Source organism: Phyllostomus discolor, chromosome 1 (genome assembly GCF_004126475.2).
Source record: "Phyllostomus discolor isolate MPI-MPIP mPhyDis1 chromosome 1, mPhyDis1.pri.v3, whole genome shotgun sequence".
NCBI lineage: Eukaryota > Metazoa > Chordata > Mammalia > Chiroptera > Phyllostomidae > Phyllostomus > Phyllostomus discolor.
In genome coordinates, this window is record NC_040903.2 from 198,513,408 (window position 1) to 198,533,313 (window position 19,906).

The following is a 19,906-nucleotide window of genomic DNA, read 5'->3' on the forward strand; positions in this document are numbered from 1 at the left end:
GCCCTCCGCGGAGAGAGTGCCAGCCTCTTCGGGCGTCGGTGCTCCCCGAGCGGCGTGCGGAGCTCGCGTTGCGGCGGAGGCGGGAACAGGGTGCGCCTCCAAGTGCCCTTCTAGGAGAACAGCGGGCAGTCTCCATGGTGTTGGGTCCTCCGAGCCGGATCACGTGGCTGTTGGAAGCCGCCGCGGGGGCGGAGGGAGGAGAAAGGGGCGGGAGGCCGGGGGGCGGGGGTATTGTTGGAGACGGGGCGCCTACTGGGTTGTCATGGAGCGGCAGGGCCGGGCTGGCGCATGCGCCACCTGACCCGCAGGTTGGTCGTGGAGCGGCGACCTCGGCCCTAGGTGAGAAAGGCGGTCTGGGCGCACGAAGAGAGGGTTTGGGCGAGGAGCGTGGGGAGAGGAGGTGGGAGTAGGGGAAAGAAGGGACGTGAGGTAGTCAAGAGGGGCAACTTGGACTTTTGGGGCACAGAAGGCCAAATGGTGGGATCAGATGCTGTGCCTACCTCTCCCACTGAGTTGGTTGGTTTGGCTGCGAGGGGTGGTACCGCCTGGGGGAAGGAATCACGAATGAGGACGGGGCTGTGTCCTGAGAGGGGGCTTGTGTGAGGTGCCAGGGGTGTAAGACCGTTAGGGCAGGTGGGCCCTGGTCTCTGGGGTTAACAGCCTGCAGGGCTTCCGGGCAGGGGGAGAGCCTGGAGGCCCCCTGCCAAGTTGTGAATGGAGGGGCAGGGACGGGGTAGGTGAGTGGGTGCGGGAGCTGGTAACCCATTAAGGGGTCCGGGGCACAGGTGTGCCATCTTTTCCAGAGACCTGCTGTCACTCCCTCACTTGGCTGGTTTGTTTCCCCTGGGTGGCCAGCCGGCCGGGCAGGGTGCCAGGGTTCGGGGAGATGGGGAGGGAGTACCAAGTAAGGGGTTGGTGGGTGGATTGAGCGGAGCTCGGATCCAGGCCCAGGTGCAGCCCGAATTCAGGTTCTCCGTTATTGCCCAAGTCCTGGCAGTGTGCACCGCCTGGGCGTTCGCCCCGGGAGGCTGGTGGGATGCCAGCCACAGCACCGTCCTAGTAGGGTCTGCCCAGTTCCGCCCTGCCCAGCTGGCAGGCTCGCCTGCCTGGAGGGTGCTTCTGCCGTCTGGCACAGCTGCAGCCTTGGCTGAAGCGGATGGGGAGGTGGGCGCAGGTACTGTGGGACCTGCTGGAAGCAGGGAGTTTGAGGGGAGGAGAATGGAGTGAGCCATACCAGGTGCCAAACAGAGGACATTGTGTGGGATCCGGGTGTAACACCTTTGACATGGATTTTTGCAGCCAAGTGGAAGAATGAAAATGGATGTGAAGGGGAAGATGAATATTAGAGACCTAGGTAGATGGAGTGGGGTGGGGGGTGTTCTCTGTTATAATAGACGTTTCCCCTGTTATAATACACAGACCTTTCCTCGGGATGGTATCTTTACACATGCAGACCAAGAGAAAATGACTTCAGAGAAAACCTAGTAATGTATTTATAATTCTAACTGGGATTACTCATGGTTTTCTGGGTGGAGAGGTCTTAGTGTTTTATGACCTTGTCACTTTATTGTATTTAAGTCTCTGCTTGGGCTTTCTCCTCACAACTCTGTGCATGCACGCGTGTTATACATGTGACACATTTTAAAGGGAACTTGAGCTCCTGGGAAAGTTGCCAAGTATCTATAAAAGGAGAGATCGGAGAGCAGCATTTCAGATCCTTTCCTTGTAAACCTTGGGTCTCCTTTTTACCATAAGCCTACATCATCATAGACATTGTTTTGGGGTTACCCAGCCTTTAGTTTGGTTGATGGATTTATTTATCCCCGAATTTTCCTCTGAGAATCAGGGCTAGATGAGAGAGATCTGCCTCCTGCAGGAGGCCAGAGCTGGAAGTTAGATGTGGAGGTGACGGTGGTGTTTGGAAATGCAGAATCTTGACCTTCAAGCTGTTCAGGTATTTCAGTGGCAGCTAAGCTGCTGGGGCTGTCAGTGAGGCTCAGCAGGACAGAAGAGCTGCAGGAATTAATTATTCTCTTGAGTCCCTCATACATATTGTTGGGGGCTGAGGTTGCAAAAACAAACAAAAAAAACCCCACAAAACCCAAACTGTTGATGCTGAGGAGACAGACAATTAGCTGGAGTGGCAGAAGTGCAAAGATAGAAGAGCCAAGTGCTGTGGAGCGCTCGTTAGAATTTTATCTTACACCTGTTTGTATAAACCTCTATATTTACATTCACTTTCATGATAAGTTTTAGCACGTACTGTTCTCTCCGTGGACCTTTGGACCCTGCGTTACCGATGCATTTAGCAAGAGGCCCAGTTAGGGTTGATCCTGACAGTTTGGGGAGCTCATGGTGGAGTCCTTTTAACACAGAGTCAGGCACTTGAGGATATGCCGTGTTTATAAGGCGGTTTTTGTGGTTTCCAGTCTGTGTCAGGAAGCAGAGATGACACAGTGGGTGACAGCGTGGTAACCCATTTTCAACCCCTCGTCAGCTTATGAGCATCTGTCTTTATTGCAAAATAACCCTGAGGAGGAAGGAAAAACCCTTCTGAGGTTTTTGGACTTTGCCATCCGTCCTTGCGGCACTGGGTGTGAGAGCGCCGGGATAGACACCATTACTCGCCCCTCTCCTGCGGAGAGCCCCGTCTGCTGCCGTGTGCATGTGAGTGGGTCTGCTGTTCCTGGGCTGGTTGGGTCCTCAGTGCCACTTCCAGGAAGGAAGTGCCCCTCTCGGAGCAGAGGGGACAGGGTGGGAGGCAGCCCCGCGTTCTCCAGCTTCGTTGGATGCCGCTGAGCATTAAAGCTTTCTGCTGCAGTGAGAACTGCGGGCGGAGGCTTTCACGTTTTTAGACACTTTCGCATCCAGAGTAGTTCACTTGCTATTCTCAAGCGGACTGTGTGGTTTTTACTTCCACCTGCGGCCAGTTCCCCAGGATCTAAAATTTTGGCGTCTGTTTTCCTTTTCACCAGTTTGTCAGTGTTTCAGCATTTTGATTCCACCATCAGTACTGTCCTGCAGGTCTTTGATGGGCCAGAGTAAATTCCTGTGTATCTTTTGTAGCTCTGCTGTCCGCTCTTTCGTATCAGCAGCAAGACCTTGTCTTGTCACAAGGGTTGTAGAAAACTAAAATGGGATGCTTTATCTTAAAATACCTGGAACATAATCTATATTTTGTAAGATAATGGGAAACTTTGCCAAGTCCTTTTATTTATTTATATCTTTAGAGAGAGGGAAAGGGAGGGAGGAAAGGAGGGAGAGCAACATCAATGTGTGAGAGAAACATCACTCGGTTGCCTCTTGCACACCCCCAGCCAGGGACCTGGCCCACAACCCAGGCATGTGCCCTGACCGGGAATCAAACCGGTGCCTTTTCAGTTTGTAGTACGACGCCCAACCCCCTGAGCCACACCAGCCAGGGCTGCCGGGTTCTTAATCAGCTGCAACTAACATGAGCATTTTTCCTAATTTAAATCAACAGCAGGGTCAGACCCGAATAAGTCCGATGGCCCATCCACAGGCTACAGCTACTTCCGTTTTGAACAGCTACTCCTATTCACTTTCAGGTAGAGTTATTTCAGGGAAATGAAACCCTGCCCATTCGTTGGGTTTCACATAGAAGGATTACAACTTAACTAGAGATACATTTTCACATGTCAGTCTATTTTTAAAGCTGTATTATCCATGCTGTCAGCCTGCCTGGCCGTCCAACAGGGAGATGTTGCTTTTGCGTAATGCTGTGTGAGATGGGACAGTGCTGTTGTTTATCTTCTGTGCACAAAGGGCCAACCCTCTGACCTGTCAAAGAGTGCTTAGTGTGACATGGGAAACCGGTTCCCTTAAGTGAGGTCGATACGGCACAAAATAATTTTTGCTTGGGATTGTGTTTAAAATTCTGTCTCATTCAGATTGGCACGTTCCCTTTGGCCCATTTATACTGTATGCAAAAGTATGAGCAAGAGGGTTGCTCGGGGATGCTCACAGGCATCCTTGTCTTCCGTTTAATTTTATTTGGAATCCCTCCTCTGCTTCTGCAGTGGCTGACGTTCTTCACGAGACCCCGTATTAGCAGAAATGTTCAGACTTGGCATTTCAGGGAATTCCAGACACAGTGCTGTTTAGCAGGGGGCTCATGCCCCTCTGCCCCCGGGGCAAATGGATGGAGCTGAAAGTGGATTATGAATTCAAGTGTCACTAGGCTTTGCTTACACCTTAGTCCACTTGGGCTGCTATAACAAAATATCACAGCCTGGGTGGCTTGTAAACAACAGGAATTTATTTCTAGTGGTTCTAGAGGCTGGTAGTCCGAGGTCAGGGGGCCGGCGTGGTCAGTGAGGGCCCACTTCTGGGTCCTGGACTTCCCGTTGTGTCCTTACACGGTGGAAGGGGCTGGGGGGCTCTCTGGGGCCTCTGGTATACGGCTCTAATCCTGCTCACGAGGGCTGCACCCTCATGATTTCAGCACTTCCCAAAGGCCACCTCCTCATCCTGGCGGTTAGGGTTTCAACACGTGGACTCGAGGGGGGCACAGACATTCAGACCAGCACTTACCCAGTTTTATTATTGTCACTGTCCTTGTCGGCCCCCTGCTGTGTCCCTGTGTTCTTGTTGCCAGTTCCCAGTGCCTCAGGTGGCTTGGTGAAAATATCTGGACCGTTTTGAGCCCCTGCCGGCCCTTGGAAGGACTCTTCATCTAACTCCCTGCGCTGTCGGCTCGGTCGTGGCCCTGCCGTGGGTGCGCTGTGTGTCCCTGGGGCGAATCCGGGCTTCTTCCCAGGCTCTTAGCAGGTCCGTGTGGCAGCGTCTCCACTTGCATGACCCACAGTCGCTTCCCTGTACGTGGCCCGAACTGAATCAGCCCGGCCACCCCGCCACGTGTCCTCTGTGCCCTTCTTGGCACCACCATCTGTCTCCTAACGTACAGTCACTGAGCCCCATCCAGTCAGCCTCCTAAATATGTCTCCAGTCTGTTTGCTTCTCCCCACGTCCACTGCCACCACCTTATAACGTCACCTGGACTGTGTCGTCGCACAGCAGTGTCTAGATGATCTCAACGCCACTCTGCCTCTTCCTACTTTAGTCTTGGTCCAGCATCCAAATGCTTTAAAAATGCAGATCCAATCTCATGCTTCTGGTTAAAATTCTCCTGTGACTTCCCATCACTCTTAAGTTAATAGCTGAAGTCTTTACAACGTGGGTTACAAGGTGCTGCCTGTCTGGCCCCCACCAACCTTTCCAGTATTGGGCGTGGCCTCCCTGGCCTTTCAGCTCCTTGTTCAGGCCAGGCTTCTGTCTCCCTTGCAGCCTTCACACTTCCTCGCCCCCCCCAGGCCCCTCCCCCCAGGTCACTTTGGAACTTCTGCTAACTCCCAGTAACTCTGTCTCGTCCCCCAGATCCCAGTTGCATGCCACTTCCCTGTCCCCCAGACTATTAGACTATTAGCCCCTCCTCTTCATAGCTGTTATCAGAATACTAATTGTGTGATTACTTGATTGATGTCTGTCTCTCTCTCTAGAGTGTGAGCTCCAGGAAGGTAGACCATGTCTCTTCGGCTCACCCCGTATCACCCTGTGTCCTAGCACAATGCCTGGTTCACAGTGGGCACTTGGTAAACATTTACAAGTGACTCAGTGTGTGACCTAATCTGAACCTCAACCTCCTCCTCCGTAAAGAGGTACAGCAACATTAACAGCAGTAATGTTATGGGCTTGAGGTAACACTAGCAGAAATAATGTTATAGGCTTTTATAGAAGCAAAGCACTATTCTCCGTGACCTTCTTTGTGCATAAAAGTGCCTTTTAAGCCCAAAAGGGAGCGTGCATATATATGAGGAGTTGTTTTTGCTCTGTTCGGTAAGACACCCAGAGAAGTGAAAGGTTAGTTTGAGAAACCACACCGTGGGAGGTGACAAATGTGTCCTGGGAAGGCAAGCCTCGTCCCAGATGGGCATTCCCTCCGCTCCCCCTGCCCGGTCCAGAAGCCTAATCAAATGTGCCTTTGTTAGCTGTTTACAAAGCCTCCACTGAGTGTGGTCTGTGTGCCTTGAATTCGTAATGGAGTTTGAGGGCAGGGAGAGGACAGTGGACCTCCTTCTGGGTGGAAGTCCTTCTAATGTTGAGTAACCTTGAAGCCTCTTCAGCTGAGACCCCTGAGAAGATACAGAGGACGCGGGTGAGACTGGTCTTCACAACCCACCTTACGCACCATTCCGCTCACCTGTTTCACCTCTCTAGGGCTGGACTTCTTACGTAATTGTTGTCTCCACAGGGCACCCCAGATGCATTCGCTTCCAGCCCAGTGAGACATGGAGAGGAAGAACCCACCCAGGGAGAGCCCCCGGAGGCTCCCGGCCAAGCTGGGCAAAGGCGCAGAGGTGAAGAAGGCGCCTCGTCCACCGGGCACGGCCGCTGCCGAGTCAGACAAGGACTCTGGATTCTCAGGTTAAAAATACCTCCTTCTTTCTACATTGTAACGAGTGATCTGCCTGAAAAAGTTCCTCCCTGTCACTCATTTGTGTGATGAGGATGGGAAGCTCTCGCGTACAGAGTAGAGAAACATCTAATCTCTTACAATGGCAATTCTGGTGCCACGTGGCCGGTCCCCATCAGAGTCCCCGCGGGGTTCGTTCCAAAGGAATGATTTGACATCTTTTTTCAACTCAGACTCACAGTTCTAGATCTTACATTCCCAACTGTTGCAAGTGGTTACTGGAAAAAAAATGTTTCAGTACCCATAATTCTGCTGTCTTAGCTGTTTTTTCATGGGAATAGTTACACTGCAGGGAAAATACTGCATGTGGTTTCCAAGTAACAAATTAAACAAAAGTAACATATCATTTGTTAAGATAGCCTTTTTGCTAAGAAAGTAATTTTGCTTAAAAACGCTTCCCCTCTGCAACCCACCCTCCCGGGAGCCATGCCTTCTGTATTTGGACTGGGAGCCTCCGGGCCCGGTTCCAGACTTGAGCGTCCTCAGGGCCAAGAAAGTAGAATGATCTTCCGTAGCAGTTTGTCTTAAATCTTACCTGAAAGGGCCAGCTGCACACCCAGGGAACCTCTCGGTTTCTCGCTGAGGTTCTTTTCTATTTCCAGGTGCGAGGGTGGTCTCGACACCGAACTATGGCTCCAGGGGCAATGTTTTGGCCCGGGGGAGGCAGCGCAGTGATGCTGGGCACTCTGGCTGGGGTGCCGTCCTGAGGCGGAGCCCTCTCCTGGGGGAAGACGGATGTCATCCAGCCTCACCGAGACTACTCAGTCTGTCCTGTTGATTCCTTAGCTTATGGCGAGAGGTACAGCTGTTAGGGATACTGGATCTGCCTCATCTTTAGACTGATACGTTATATTTCCCCCCGGTAGGCAGAAAATTACAAATAGAATGTAGTTCAGAAAGGCACAGAGCACCGACGGACCCAGGAACTAGAATAAGGACAGTCCTGAAAGGGCAGGGCCAGTGTGTAGCCTTTCGGGCTTTTCTTCTCTATCGCTTTGCACTGTCTCAAGCTTGCCTCCTCATGGGGCCCATCTGAGGCATTTGTCAAAAACACTGCTCCCCGGGCTCCTGTTCGGGACATTGGGACATCAAGGGTCTTGGGGGAGGGCCCGGAACATCTGGTTCTTCTTGGTGTGATCAGATGGGTTGGGAAATACGGCAGGCTTCGTGCCTCTGTTTTTCTTTGAATGTCGTGCTTGTTTTCATCTGAGTTTCATGTCATGAAGGTAATACATGCTCATTGTAGAAGCTCAGAAATGTAGAAACGTGCAGAGAAGAATACAAACGTCATTCATCATCCCACCACCTGTTTTTCTCAGTACTGTTGACATTTTTCCTCTTGCCACCGTCGTCAGGCCAGTTGTTTTCCACCCTGCCCCAGAGTCTGGGCAGTGCTTCTCACAGCTTTCCTATTCCCCGTGTGGAAGAGCTTTACGAAGCATCGTGCAGGTCAGACGCAGGCTCTAGTGAAACTCATCGGACGGGTTGTACTCCAGAAAGTGACCCCAGTGAATGCCTCCGGCCACATCAGGGCGGGTGCCAGTGATTTCGTCACTGCCCGAGTTATTGCTTCAGTTACCTGACAGCGTGGCGTAATCTGCAATTACTAATTAGTCTACAGTCCACACTCCGAGTTTTTCCCGTCGCCCCAATAGTGTCCTTTATGGCTGTGAGTCATTTCGTCTGTTGTATATCCAGAGTCTATTGAAGACGGTGCCTTTCATTTAGTTGCCCTGTCTTTTCAGTCTTACTCAGTTCAAAACAGCTCCCTCGTCTTTCCTTTTCTGTCCTTTCTTTTTTTCTTTTTCTTTTTTATGACCTTGACATCTTTGAATGAGTTAGGCCTGTTTTGTAGACTGTCTCACACTCTGGATTCTTCTGGTAGCTTCCCCATTACTAGGACCAGGATAAATCTTTCTTTTGCCAAACTACTGTATTTTTTTTTCCTGTTAACATCCTCCTCATTGTACACACAAGGAAACTCTTAAATGCGGCTTACCCTGGGCGCTGCTCTGGTTGATCGCTCGGTTAAGGCAGTGTTAGTAGTTGGTTAAGGTAGTCTGCTAGGTTTCATATTATAAAAGTGCCCTTTTCTCCTAGTAATTAATTATAAGCAAGGTAGGTATGAGATGATACTTTGAGATGGTGTGACTATCCTGTCCCCGGCAAACTCTTGACCAGTGGTTTCAGCATCCGTCTATGGACTTTGCCCAAACCAGTCACTGCCTTTGTGGTCTAGAAACGGCTATCCACTCCCATTAGTCCTCGTACATTTTATTAGCTGACGTTCTCTGGAAAGAAGCAATTTCCCTCCTCCACCCCCTTTTTGAGTATCGCAGTGGCTCCTGGAATTCTTCTGTAATCCAGTTTGTCGATACATTATCATTACTCTTTTCTGTACTCAAATTGCCCCCGGTTTGGCCTGCTGGTTAGCTCCTGCGTCTTTTCCACGTGCCTCCATCTGCGATTGAGTACCTTGTTGCCTTCCGGGACAGCGAGATGTCCGGGCTCATTTTGTACCTTCCCTGCCAAAGACTTGGAATCCAAGGAGCCCTGGTTTCCTGTTCGTGCAGGTTGGCATTTAGAAACCCAGACCCAGGCACCAGCTATGCACTCTGCTACCGAGGTCTTTGTTTCTGGCCCAGTGGTTCTTGACTAGAGGCACCCAGGTATGAACCTGTACCTGCCTGGGTGCCAGATGAGTCCGTTCAGTGCATTGAGGGGAGGACCCCAACATCTGGAATTCCTAAAAGGCGTCCCTGGAGACTCTGATTTAAATGCGAGTTCTGACAGTTGCCCTAATTTAAATTAAAGTCACATTCTGGTTCTGCCTCATCCAGATTACTCTGAGAGCCTCAGTGAGCATCTAGGGCCCCCCAGGCTCCTCACAGGGCTACTGCAGTCCCAGGGTTTGCTGCAATAGGGAGCTGAGTACTTTCTGATGGACCACACGAGGGCAATCGTACTGTCTCTTCCTCAGAGAGCATCTGTCTCCCAGGGTGCAGGACCCCCGGTCAGCATGCTCATGCACGCAAGGCACCAGCAAAGGAGGTACCTCACCGGTGGAGGGAACAACAGAGACAGACATGTTTTAAACTTCAGCTTTGGTGAACTTACCCAGAATCGACAATTGGAAAACTTAGAAAGAAGCTATTTTAGTTTCTAAGCATGGATGTGAGTTTTGAGGTTTACAGATTGGTTTTGCTGTTATTATAATTCCACTGTGAGGCCCAGAGCCTCTCGGAGGCCTTCGTCTTGGCCCAGGTCATGCACACACTGCCCTCCCCCCTCGGCGACACTTTCTTGACAGGGATGCACTGCCCTTGAAGCCGTTCCCGGTTCCCCTGTGCACTGGTGGCGATGGCTGTCACGAGCCCGGATGGACGCAGGGCTTTGTCTGTGAGGGGGTTGGAAGGCAGTCCTAGGGCAGTCAGTCTCTTGGGGTGGCGGTGATAGTTAAGGACCCCATCGAGAATCCAGTGACAGTTAAAACCCTGTCCTCAGAAAAATGTACAAAAACCCATCTCACGAATGTTCCACTCAGTTTCAAGGGGTGCCACCCACCACTCCCCGGGAGGCCTGCCTACGAGTCCCTGTCCTGAGTGAACCGACTGTTTTTCTGCCCCCAGATGGGAGTTCGGAATGCCTGAGCTCGGCCGAGCAGATGGACTCTGAGGACGTGCTGGGTGCCTTGGGCTGGAGCCGGCCGGACAGGCCGAGGCAGGCCTCCAAGACGGCCGGCAGCGCCTTCCCCACTCTGTCCCCCATGGTCGTCATGAAGAACGTGCTGGTCAGACAGGTGAGGAGGGGCGCTGTCTCCCGAGGCCGCCTCTGGGCAGGGTGCCGGGGCAGACGGTCAGAACGCAGGGTGTTTTCTCCCCACCGCTGCCGACAGCAGTGTCAAAGGGCTGCAGGAGTCGTGACGTGTGTTCTCCTTTTCCAGACAGCGAGACTGGTTTATTTTTACATCCCTGGTTTGTTTAAAGGGACACTGGAATTCTTTTTTCTTATAATCATCACCAGAGGATATATGCATCGATTCCAGAGAGAGAGAGAAACATTGATGTGAGAGAAACATCAATTAGTTGCCTCCAGTAAGTGCCCCAGCTGGGGACTGAACCCGCAACCCAGGCACGTGCCCTGACTGGGAATTGAAGTTGCGACCCTTCAGTTTCGGGGACGACACCCAGCCAGCGGAGCCACACCAGCCAGGGCAGTACCAGAATTCTTTAGTCTTGTGTGAAGGAAGCAAGTGGAAATGTCTTAACTTATAGTGCAGTCTAACATGTGACAGAATTTAGGGTATAAACAAAAGGATCTCTTTTTAATTTGAAATGTCCTGGGAATTTAGAAACGTAGGATGCATGTATTTGTTTGAGAAGTAGAGGCAGTTTCCATGTCCCTCATGTCACATTGAGCCTTTTCTTAGTAATCAGCCGGAGCCCTGTCACCAGTGAGAAAGCGGCTGTGTGGTGTGGGGATGGCTGTCCCAGCGGAGGCCACACAGCTGGCCATGGAGCTCAGAAACCCCGCCGTGGGCCTTGTTACATAACTGTACGTGATATGTGGTTATTGTCCAGATATGCAAGAAAAGAAGATTTAGATGGAAATCTAAGCCCCATGTTTGAAACAGAGAACTTAGCCACGTGAACTGGGTTAAAGAACACTTAACCTCACCCCAGTTTGCTCTAAATTATATGGGTTCCCACGTGGGTCCACGGGTTCACTGATGAGGCTGCTTGAAGCCAGTGACGTTTGAAATCCGGCTTCCTATTGTCGACCTTCCCACCTTAGGCGGAAGGCCATACGTGCCTGTAGCCTGACCCGACACCTTCACCTCTTAACCATTCCCTAGTTATTTCTGAGGAACACAAACTGATTTTCCGCAAGGCATCCTGGTGAGTTTGGAAAAAAGAATTTGAAGATGTTTGCTTGGCAAATCATGTCGCAGCAGGAAGAACAGCTCTGCTTTCTGAACGGAGAGAGAGAATCAAGACACGAGATGGAGCCCAAACGTGCTTCGCCCGTCCACCCCGCCGGCGCCGAGGCGCTGCTCAGGGCTCCCACTCCCCTGGCTCTTCCTCTCCCCTCCGCCCTCTCTGGTGCCCCTGTTGCCGCTGCTTGTGTGTCTGTGTTTGTGTGCCTTTGTCGTAGGCGAGGCTGGCAGCTGCGGAGTGAGGAGGCTTTCCCAGCAGAGCTGCCTCCTCTGGGATAAAGACCTGCGGGCAGCGCTGCTGGGCCACCAGGAGATGGGAGGCTCGGGGGCGGGCTGACCTAATGGCACAGTCTAGGAGTTTCCTCTTGTTTTTCACACATGCTAGAATCCAGCATACTCCAAGATGGAAACAGTGATATACTTTTAAAACTCCGTGTGTATCGTGTAATGTCTTGGTTTCAGATCTCCCCCTTTTGAGGGTCTGAGTCCATCAGTCTGCCACTGCACTGTGCGATCTTGCACACAGTTACCCTTAAGCACCCTGCTCGTCAGTTTCCTCATCTTCCACACAAAGGCATTATGTGAAATGCTTCTGAGATAGCAGCCAAGTCCGAAATCTTGTCCCGTGTTCCCTCAGATGATTTCAGCATGCACAATACACTGGAGCCCTAGCTGGCGAGGCTCAGCGGATTGGGCGTCGTCTGGCAAAGGGAAAGGTCACTGGATGGTTCCCGGTCGGGGCCCATGCCTGGTTGCGGGCCAGGTCCATGGCTGGGGGCGTGAGAGGCAACGGATGAGTGTTCCTCTCTCACAGGTGGTTGTTTCTCTCTCTCTCTTCCTCCCTCCCTCCCCCTCTGTCTGAGAGTAAGTAAATGGAATCTTAAAAAAAAGTAATACGTTGTAAAATCTAATAATTAGAACAAGTGAGCTAAGTATCTAGCACGGCAGTGGGCATGAACAGCAGCGTGAGGAGGAGTCCAGTGGAACCCATCCAGGAAAGACACGAATTAGAGATTTCCTGGGCCCGTCTGCCTTGCAGGCCCACCTCAGGCGCGAGTGAGCAGGAGACTGGCCTGATGTCGTGCTCCTGGCCGAGCTGGGCTGGGCTGAGCTCGGAAGGGCCGCTGACTGTGGGCCTCCTCCGGCACGGCGGCAGGGTGCTCGGCCTCACGCTGCTTGCTCACCTACGTCCCGGGGTGTGTCTGAGCACCAGGAGGGCTCCTGGATGGGCTCTCCAGCTCACCCCAGCCTTTGCCCAGGAGACGAGCCTCAAGTTACTAGTGACACGGCAAAGAGGCTGAAATGTGTGCAAGGCAGTGTGCGTGGGTGGGAGGTAGCTTCCTTCGGCCAAATCACATGACCTCCCCACCAAGGATGAGAACCTCTGGCAGGCTCTCTGCCTGGCCTCCACACTCAGATCTTTGGGACCAGATTGGAACTGGACTGGCTTTTAAATGTTGGAAATAGCCCTGGCTGGTATGGCTCCGTGGACTGAGTGCTGGCCAGGGAACCAAAGGGTCGGTGTTTTGGTTCCTGGTCAGGGCACATGCCAGAGTTGCAGGCCAGGTCCTCAGTAGGGGGCACTCGAGAGGCAACCACACACTGATGTTTCCCTCTCTTTCTCCCTCCTTTCCCCCTCTCTAAAGATAAACTAATAAAATCTTTTTAAAAAATGTTGGAAATAGATAGCCATGCCCTTCTTTATTATAGTAGATTTCCACCTGAATCAGTACTTTAGTTAAAAATAAAAACATATTCATTTGGGTAATATACCAAAGGCTGTGTATCAAAATGGTCAGGATGGGCTGTAGAGTCAGTCAGAGGACGGAATCCCAGCTCTGGCCTTTAGCAACTCGTTCCCTCAAAGCAAGTCATTCACCTTTCTACAGCCCAGTTTCCTGTCTGCGGAGGGAAATGGCAGCTGCCCCGTGGGGTTGTCGTGGAAACGGCCCGTGTGGAGCGTCACCCACAGGGCTGGCCTGCAGTAAGCGGCGGTGGCTGGGGACCGGTATTATCGCGAGTGGTTTTACCATTGTTGGTTGTCACTGCCTTATAAAGGGGCCCGTGGACTCCCGACAACATGTAACTTTTTAACCAAGAGCTGTGTTCAGGTGAAAGAGGTTCCAGGTGCAACTAAATGAGGATAGACTTTGATGTGGAGTCACATTTATAATCTCGAGATTAGCACATTTCAACTTATGCCAAGAAATTGTGCTATTTATATTTTTATTGCCTCAGTTGTGACCTTTACTGTCATTACTTCACCTACCCACAATTTCTGTTCCTGAGTGATGGCACTTGAATAAAAATAGAGATTTCCTTCAGTTTTCCCTTAGGAAAAGAAAGGAAAAAAGGTGACATTGGGCCCGAATGGATTTGTAAGCCACTCAGGAGCTCACACGACTTCTCCAGCCGTGTTCCTGAGAAAGGCTGCCCTTGATGTGAGGGGGCCCTGCACTTGCAACTGTTGGGAGTCTCTCTGCTCTGCCTGCGGCAGGAGCCGGGAGCACCGTCCCCCCACCCCACACCGAGGGTAACACGCAGTGTGCTGCTCTTCTGCTTGCAGGGCGGCGGCTCCTCCCAGCTCCAGTCCTGGACCGTCCAGCCCTCCTTCGAAGTGATCTCGGCACAGCCACCGCTGCTGCTCCTTCACCCGCCCGTCCCGTCCCCTGTCAGGCCCTGTCACGCTGGTGAGAAAAAGTCGGACTCCAGGAACTACTTGCCCATCCTGAATTCTTACACCAAAATAGCCCCACATCCGGGCAAAAGGGGTCTGTCCCTGAGCCCCAAGGAAAGAGAGCGTGGAACGCAGAAGAAAATCCGCACAGAGAGGCCCGGGCTGAGCTCGCCTGCCAGTGAGCCCACCAAGACTGGCGCTGTGTCCTCCAGCCCCCCACCTGTGGCGCCCCCCAGCACCAAGCTGGCAGAGGACTCAGCTCTGCAGGGCATGCCCTCCTCCCTAGCGGCAGGTGGAAGTCCACAGACTCTTCAGCCGGTGTCCAGCAGCCACGTGGCTAAAGCTCCCAGTCTGACCTTTGCTTCCCCCGCCAGTCCTGTCTGTGCCTCAGACAGTACTCCGCACGGGCTGGAGAGCAGCTCCCCGCTCTCCCCGCTGCCAGGCAGTCACGGCTCGCCTCTGTGGGCCGCGGAGCACCTCTGCCGCAGCCCGGATATCTTCTCGGAGCAGCGGCAGAGCAAACACAGGCGCTTCCAGAACACCCTGGTAGTCCTGCACAAGTCCGGCCTGCTGGAGATCACTTTGAAAACCAAGGAGTTGATCCGTCAGAACCAGGCCACTCAGGTGGAGCTAGACCAGCTAAAGGAGCAGACGCAGCTCCTGGTAGAGGCCATCAAGGGCAGGGCTCCTCAGGCCTGGGCCAAGCTGCAGGCGTCCCTCACGTCAGGGTCCAGTCATTCTGGCAGTGACCTAGACGCGTTCTCTGACCGCCCAGACATATAGCACAGAGGGCGGCTCTTCCTGTTACTTGAGTGGTTCTCTTCAACCCTTTGGCTGTTACCATACTCCCATTTCCCAAAGCTTAGATACGAGCTTCTCCTTCTAACCTAAATTGTTCAGCGGTTCACTCATGAGGCCACCTGCCAGTACCTGGCTGCTGTCTTAACCTGTGGTCTATGCACAGTTTACATACGTCTGTTCTGCTGAGGACTTCAGCTTTGGGGTGTCCCAGAGTCCCCCTTCCTTAGCCTGCAGGCACTCAGATGGATCTCGGATAAAGCAGGAGAGAGGAGTGTGGGAGGTCCTTCTTATTGCCGCCCCCCACCATCCCACTCACCCCCCGTGATCAGAGGTGCAGTGGCATGGATGAGCGTACAGGGTGGTGCCTGTCAGGGTGGGTGACATAAGGATCCCTTCACAGGTCTTCCCTGAATGTCTCACAGAAAAGTGAGAGGAAGTGTGCCTGCGTTCCTGAGGCATCTCGACATCTGGGTGAACCCGAAATGCTTTGGGCACAGGTTGGGCGTAGGGTGCGAGCACTTAATCCCTTAAAGCTTTGTTTCCTAAGCCTGAAAGCCGGGAGGAAAGGGCAGTTCCATCTCACTCTTACACTTGCATCACGAACCAGGTTTCTCTTCGCTTAACCTGGCAGGCAGACAGCTGCAGGGTTTAAGGTGCGGAAGAGGCTCGGCACCACCTGGCATCTCGGTGGGCGAGTCACTCCTTGGACTTCGAGTCTGAAGACAGGCATGGTCAGTATCTCTCCGTCAGGAGCGGGAAGATTCTGGCGCTCTGTGCTTTTCTTCTTCCTCCTCGAAACAATGCAGCCAGTTTTATGTGTGAATTTTTAAAAAAATTTTAGAGAAACATCAATTTGTTGTTCTACTTATTTATGCATTCATTGGTTGATTCTTGTATGTGCCCTGACCGGGGATTGAACCCACAACCTTGGTGTATTGGGAAGACGCTCTAACCAATGGAGCCACCCGGCCAGGTCTTACGTGTGAACATCGTAAGGATAGCTTCATGGTTCCTGAGAGTAAGTAGCATAAGTTAACCCTCTGCTGCCACTTTTTGTTTTTCTAAAAGAGGGAACAAGTGATTATTAAGCTTGATGGATTTGGGAGTAAAATCATCCTGAGGTTAGGAGCTATAGAACCCCACACACTTGGGGAACATCCTGTCGGTTTTCTTTTGGCCTCCTGAGCCTTCATTTCTCCCATGTGCCGCGCTGTGATGTGGTACAGCTGGGGGGCAGCGTCTTCTGTGTTTCTTCCATGCGTTGGATGTTGGCAGCAAACCCAGAGGGAGAGTGTTGCTCTTGTGAAATTCATCTGGGGATGCGGGGTGTGATGAGAGTTTACAGGTGATGCACATTCTGCAGCTTCGTTGTTAAGGTCAACTAGATTTCTAATAGTGAAGTTGCAAAGCTTTTCTCATTTAAAAAATTCATCCTCTTAAAAATCTAAGTAACAACGTCTGGATGACCAGCTTTTCTGCAAGGAAAATGTTCTTGAAGCTTTACTAAGGCCAGACAGAAGCTAAAGCTCGTATTTGCTAGGCAGTGGTGACTCTAACATAGTTTAAAAATTACAAAGCTTTGGGTTGCCTACACTCTGTTCTCAAACATGCATGAGTTAGGTGAGACAGACGTAGAGACAAACGACTTGGTAAAATCTCTGTACTCTCCTGATCAGTGCAGAATTACTACCTGCCATTTGCTTTCTGAAAGTTTCAAAATACCAGAGCAACTGTGTCTTGAAGCAGACTCAGCGACTGAGCAGTTCTGCCCTGGCCCGCTCCCTGTGCCTCCCCGAATCTCTGGAGCTGCAGCAGCTCTGCTCTGCACACCGCGCTGGGAAGCTTCCTTTTCGGCAGAGTGTGCTTGGCAGCAAAGCTGTAGAGACGGGGGCACTCAGAACAGCCTGGGTGCGCGTCGTGAGTCTTAGTGTCAGAAATCTGAACAAAGTTGCTGAGAACCAGATTTATTCCACCGGAAAAACCCTCTGTGGAGCTATAAGCCTCTCGGACTCTTCTTCCTAGATTAAGGTTTGCGTTTCCCTTCCTGTCCCGGTGAAAGATGATGGAAGCCATGACCGGTCCTCCCTGCCGGGTGGCAGGAAGCAGCGGCACCACTCCCAGCTCTTCTCTGCTCTGGGTGCTGGCAGTCTCTCTGGGCTCTTAGCGTGGGTGCTCCCACCCTAGGGGAGCTGTAGGCAGGTGACGCCAAGCAGAGAAGTTAGATCTCGGAAGGACAGTCCAGTGCGACTGGCAGACGTTTGGGGCCAGGAGCCAGGTCGGCAAACGGAGGATCCCTGGAGCTGACCCGGAAGACCCTCGCGGGTTGCACACAGCTGTAAGCAGCAGTGGTCTTCTCGGGGCAGAATTGGGTCCCTTGTGACGCCCGGTGGCGGAGCTGCTGTTTGCTGCAAGTGAGACGACCTGATTAGCTCAAGCCAGCCCTTAGGAGAACTTCTGGCAGGTTTTGTTGGCAATATTGAAACACATCTAGAAAAAGCTGCTGATTGAATGGGATGTGGGGATGGAGTTTAATGACCTTGTAATTTATTACACTCTAATTGCTGTTTATTGATCATAGTATCGTCCGACTTGACTCTGATTCCTCCAGCAGCAGAGTAACTCTCGTGCAGATACTGAAGTGCTTTTCCAGCTATGCATTCTTTAGGGTAGAGACTTACTTACCAAATGTGAATCCTTTTGAGGAAGTATGAAGTTTTGTAGAGATTGACTGTGAATTGTCAGAGAAAAATAAAAGTCACTTACTTGAAAACTAGTTGGCCTTTTTGCTTCGTGACTGCTTAAAAATACTAAGTGAAACCCAGAGTAAGTATCTGATTTGACTGAAGTCGCAAACGTGTGCGCAGGTCGTCGGGGCACGCCGGGGTTAGAGGCTGAACCTGCAGAGGTCCCTCCCCCGGACCAGACCTGACCGGGGTGATGGTGGAGGGAATGCAAGCCGTCTCGAGACAAATGAGTGAGGCAGTGTCCCCCGGACTCTCGGAGGTTTACACAGGGTGGGTTGGGAGGAGAGGAGAGGACAGCCCAACGATTCCTTCCATCTGACCTGACACTGTCACAGGGAGAATTTTTGAATGACAGAACCACCCCAGCTGTGTCCTGGGATAAACTGCAGCCACACTGAGTGAAGTCCTTGCTGCCACAGAGGGGCCCGGCAAGGGCACCTCCAGGCCTGCCTCCGCACTCCTCGGAGTCGATTCCCGGTGCCTGCTCCTCCTCGAGGCTCACCTGTGGAGTCTCACCAGGGAGATGTGTGGTGTCCTCCCTGCCCCCCAAGTCCCTCGCGGGGTGTTTTTAAGACCCTGGAAGAACAAAAAGCTTACCCTCAGTTAAAGGCCTGCAGGGTCGCCGTAGTCTAACCTCACAGCACTGTCTCTCCCCCACACCGTCTGCTGAGTTGCTCTGGGAACCCACACAAGCAGGGGCCCATAAGGCGGGTTCTGCGGGACCGAGGCGGGCACAGTCACTGAGCGCGCGCCCCTCGGCCCCTCAGCATGATTTCCAGACGTGGAAACAATGTCCACCCAGGAGGCCCGTGTGTGGACATGTCTGTCTGATTGACATTTTTTATGGCATTGCTGCAGATCGCAGCCTGTGTGCTGGGGTCTGGAGCCGTGCACGCGCCTGTCACGTCTATTACTCACTGACGAGGTGACCTTGGATGGGTCGCTGACCCTGTCTAGGTGTCCCTCCTCTCAGCTGCATAATAAAGAATCGGAACTGGTTCTCCCCACAGTTCTCGGCTCCAGCCGCCCGTGAGATCTCTGGCTCTCCTACAGGCGGGTGAGCCGTCAAGTTACTGTAATAAAAATATTTTAACCTACAAAGTAGGTTCCTAGTGCTCTGTCAAGATGGCTTTACATGACAGTGCTCTGCCAGATTTTATCTTATTACAGGTGACTCTGGAAGAGCCATTTTGCCAGTCCACATTGGTGTCTTTCTTACCATTACCTGGATGCAGCTCGCATGGATCCACCAATTCCCCTAGAAAAGACTATTCCCAAGCAAAGAATTACTAGTCCCACAGGAGAGTAACTTGGGGGTTAAATGAAACAATGGCCTTTCCTGGTCAGTCATCTGCCATCAGTGCTTTCCTCCCACCTGGGATGAAGGATGTGACTGGTTTTATGTCCTGGAGAGTCTTATCATTTAGCTCTTATTTCCTTCCTGATTTCTCTGCCCGCCTCCAGGAAGGATGTTTCTGCGCGTCTGAGGAGGAGTCTCTTAGGCTGATTTAACATTCTTTCTCAGGTACTCGCAGCCTGCCCAGAGGTCAGGCTGGGCGGCAGAACGGCCGGGGAGGGGGAGGGAGACAGACAGCGGGTGGCAGACCCGTTCCTGCTGCCGTGGCTTCCTCTGTCACAAGAGGAGCCGAGTAACACTCTGCTGTCCACTTGACATCCAGAGATTACGGTGGAGTGCAAAAGAGAAATGACTCAAGTGTTTTAAAATTGCTCCACAGAGCAAGGCAGCCTCCTTGCCCCAAACCCAGCAATGGAATGAATACAAGTGATGGCATTCCACCCCTTTGGGGTGGTCATTTGCTTGTAATAATTAAGACCATCTTTTACCAAAATCTCACAGCTAATGGGAAGAGGGGACATCTCTGTCCATCCTCTGACTGGTCTGTTGCGAGGAGTTATTCTGTGGGCCCAAGTACGTTGGCCTTTTCTTCTCAGAATCGCTCCGTTTTTCTTAGAGCACGTGGCCCTCCTGTCTCTCTCTCTTTCGGAAGGGTGGTTATGCAAGACGAGAGAGTCACTTGAAAGAACAGTCTGTATAGTTCCCGCCTCCGATCCCAGCAGCTGGAGGGGATGAGCAACAACAAGAGGAAAGCCTGTGGAGTCCGAAGTTAACAACGCAGCGAGGGAGTGGGTGGCGGCCGTCAGGAGGTGGTGGGGAATGCAAGCTGAAAGCGGACGGAGGCCAGCCTGCGTGAGAGCCCCTGTCGGGCTGCGTGACGAGCGAGCGAGCGGAGCGA

The 19,906-nt window shown here is 52.2% G+C and overlaps 1 protein-coding gene across 5 annotated transcripts; it reads left to right on the plus strand.

Annotated features, from left to right (window-relative positions):
* The first annotated feature begins 201 nt into the window (after positions 1-201).
* CIPC (CLOCK interacting pacemaker) lies at positions 202-17,680 on the plus strand. Of its 5 annotated transcripts, none has more exons than XM_028507108.1 (4): positions 202-339; positions 6,272-6,444; positions 10,123-10,292; positions 13,996-17,680. In XM_028507108.1, the coding sequence occupies exons 2-4, from the start codon at positions 6,309-6,311 to the stop codon at positions 14,887-14,889; spliced, it is 1,200 nt and encodes a 399-aa protein (XP_028362909.1). In that variant the 5' UTR covers positions 202-339; positions 6,272-6,308; the 3' UTR covers positions 14,890-17,680. The 5 variants fall into 5 exon arrangements, with proteins under 5 accessions (XP_028362909.1, XP_028362912.1, XP_035868501.1 ...); XM_028507111.2 differs by lacking the exon at positions 202-339 and adding an exon at positions 925-1,174; XM_036012608.1 differs by lacking the exon at positions 202-339 and adding an exon at positions 1,516-1,954.
* The last annotated feature ends 2,226 nt before the right edge of the window (positions 17,681-19,906 follow it).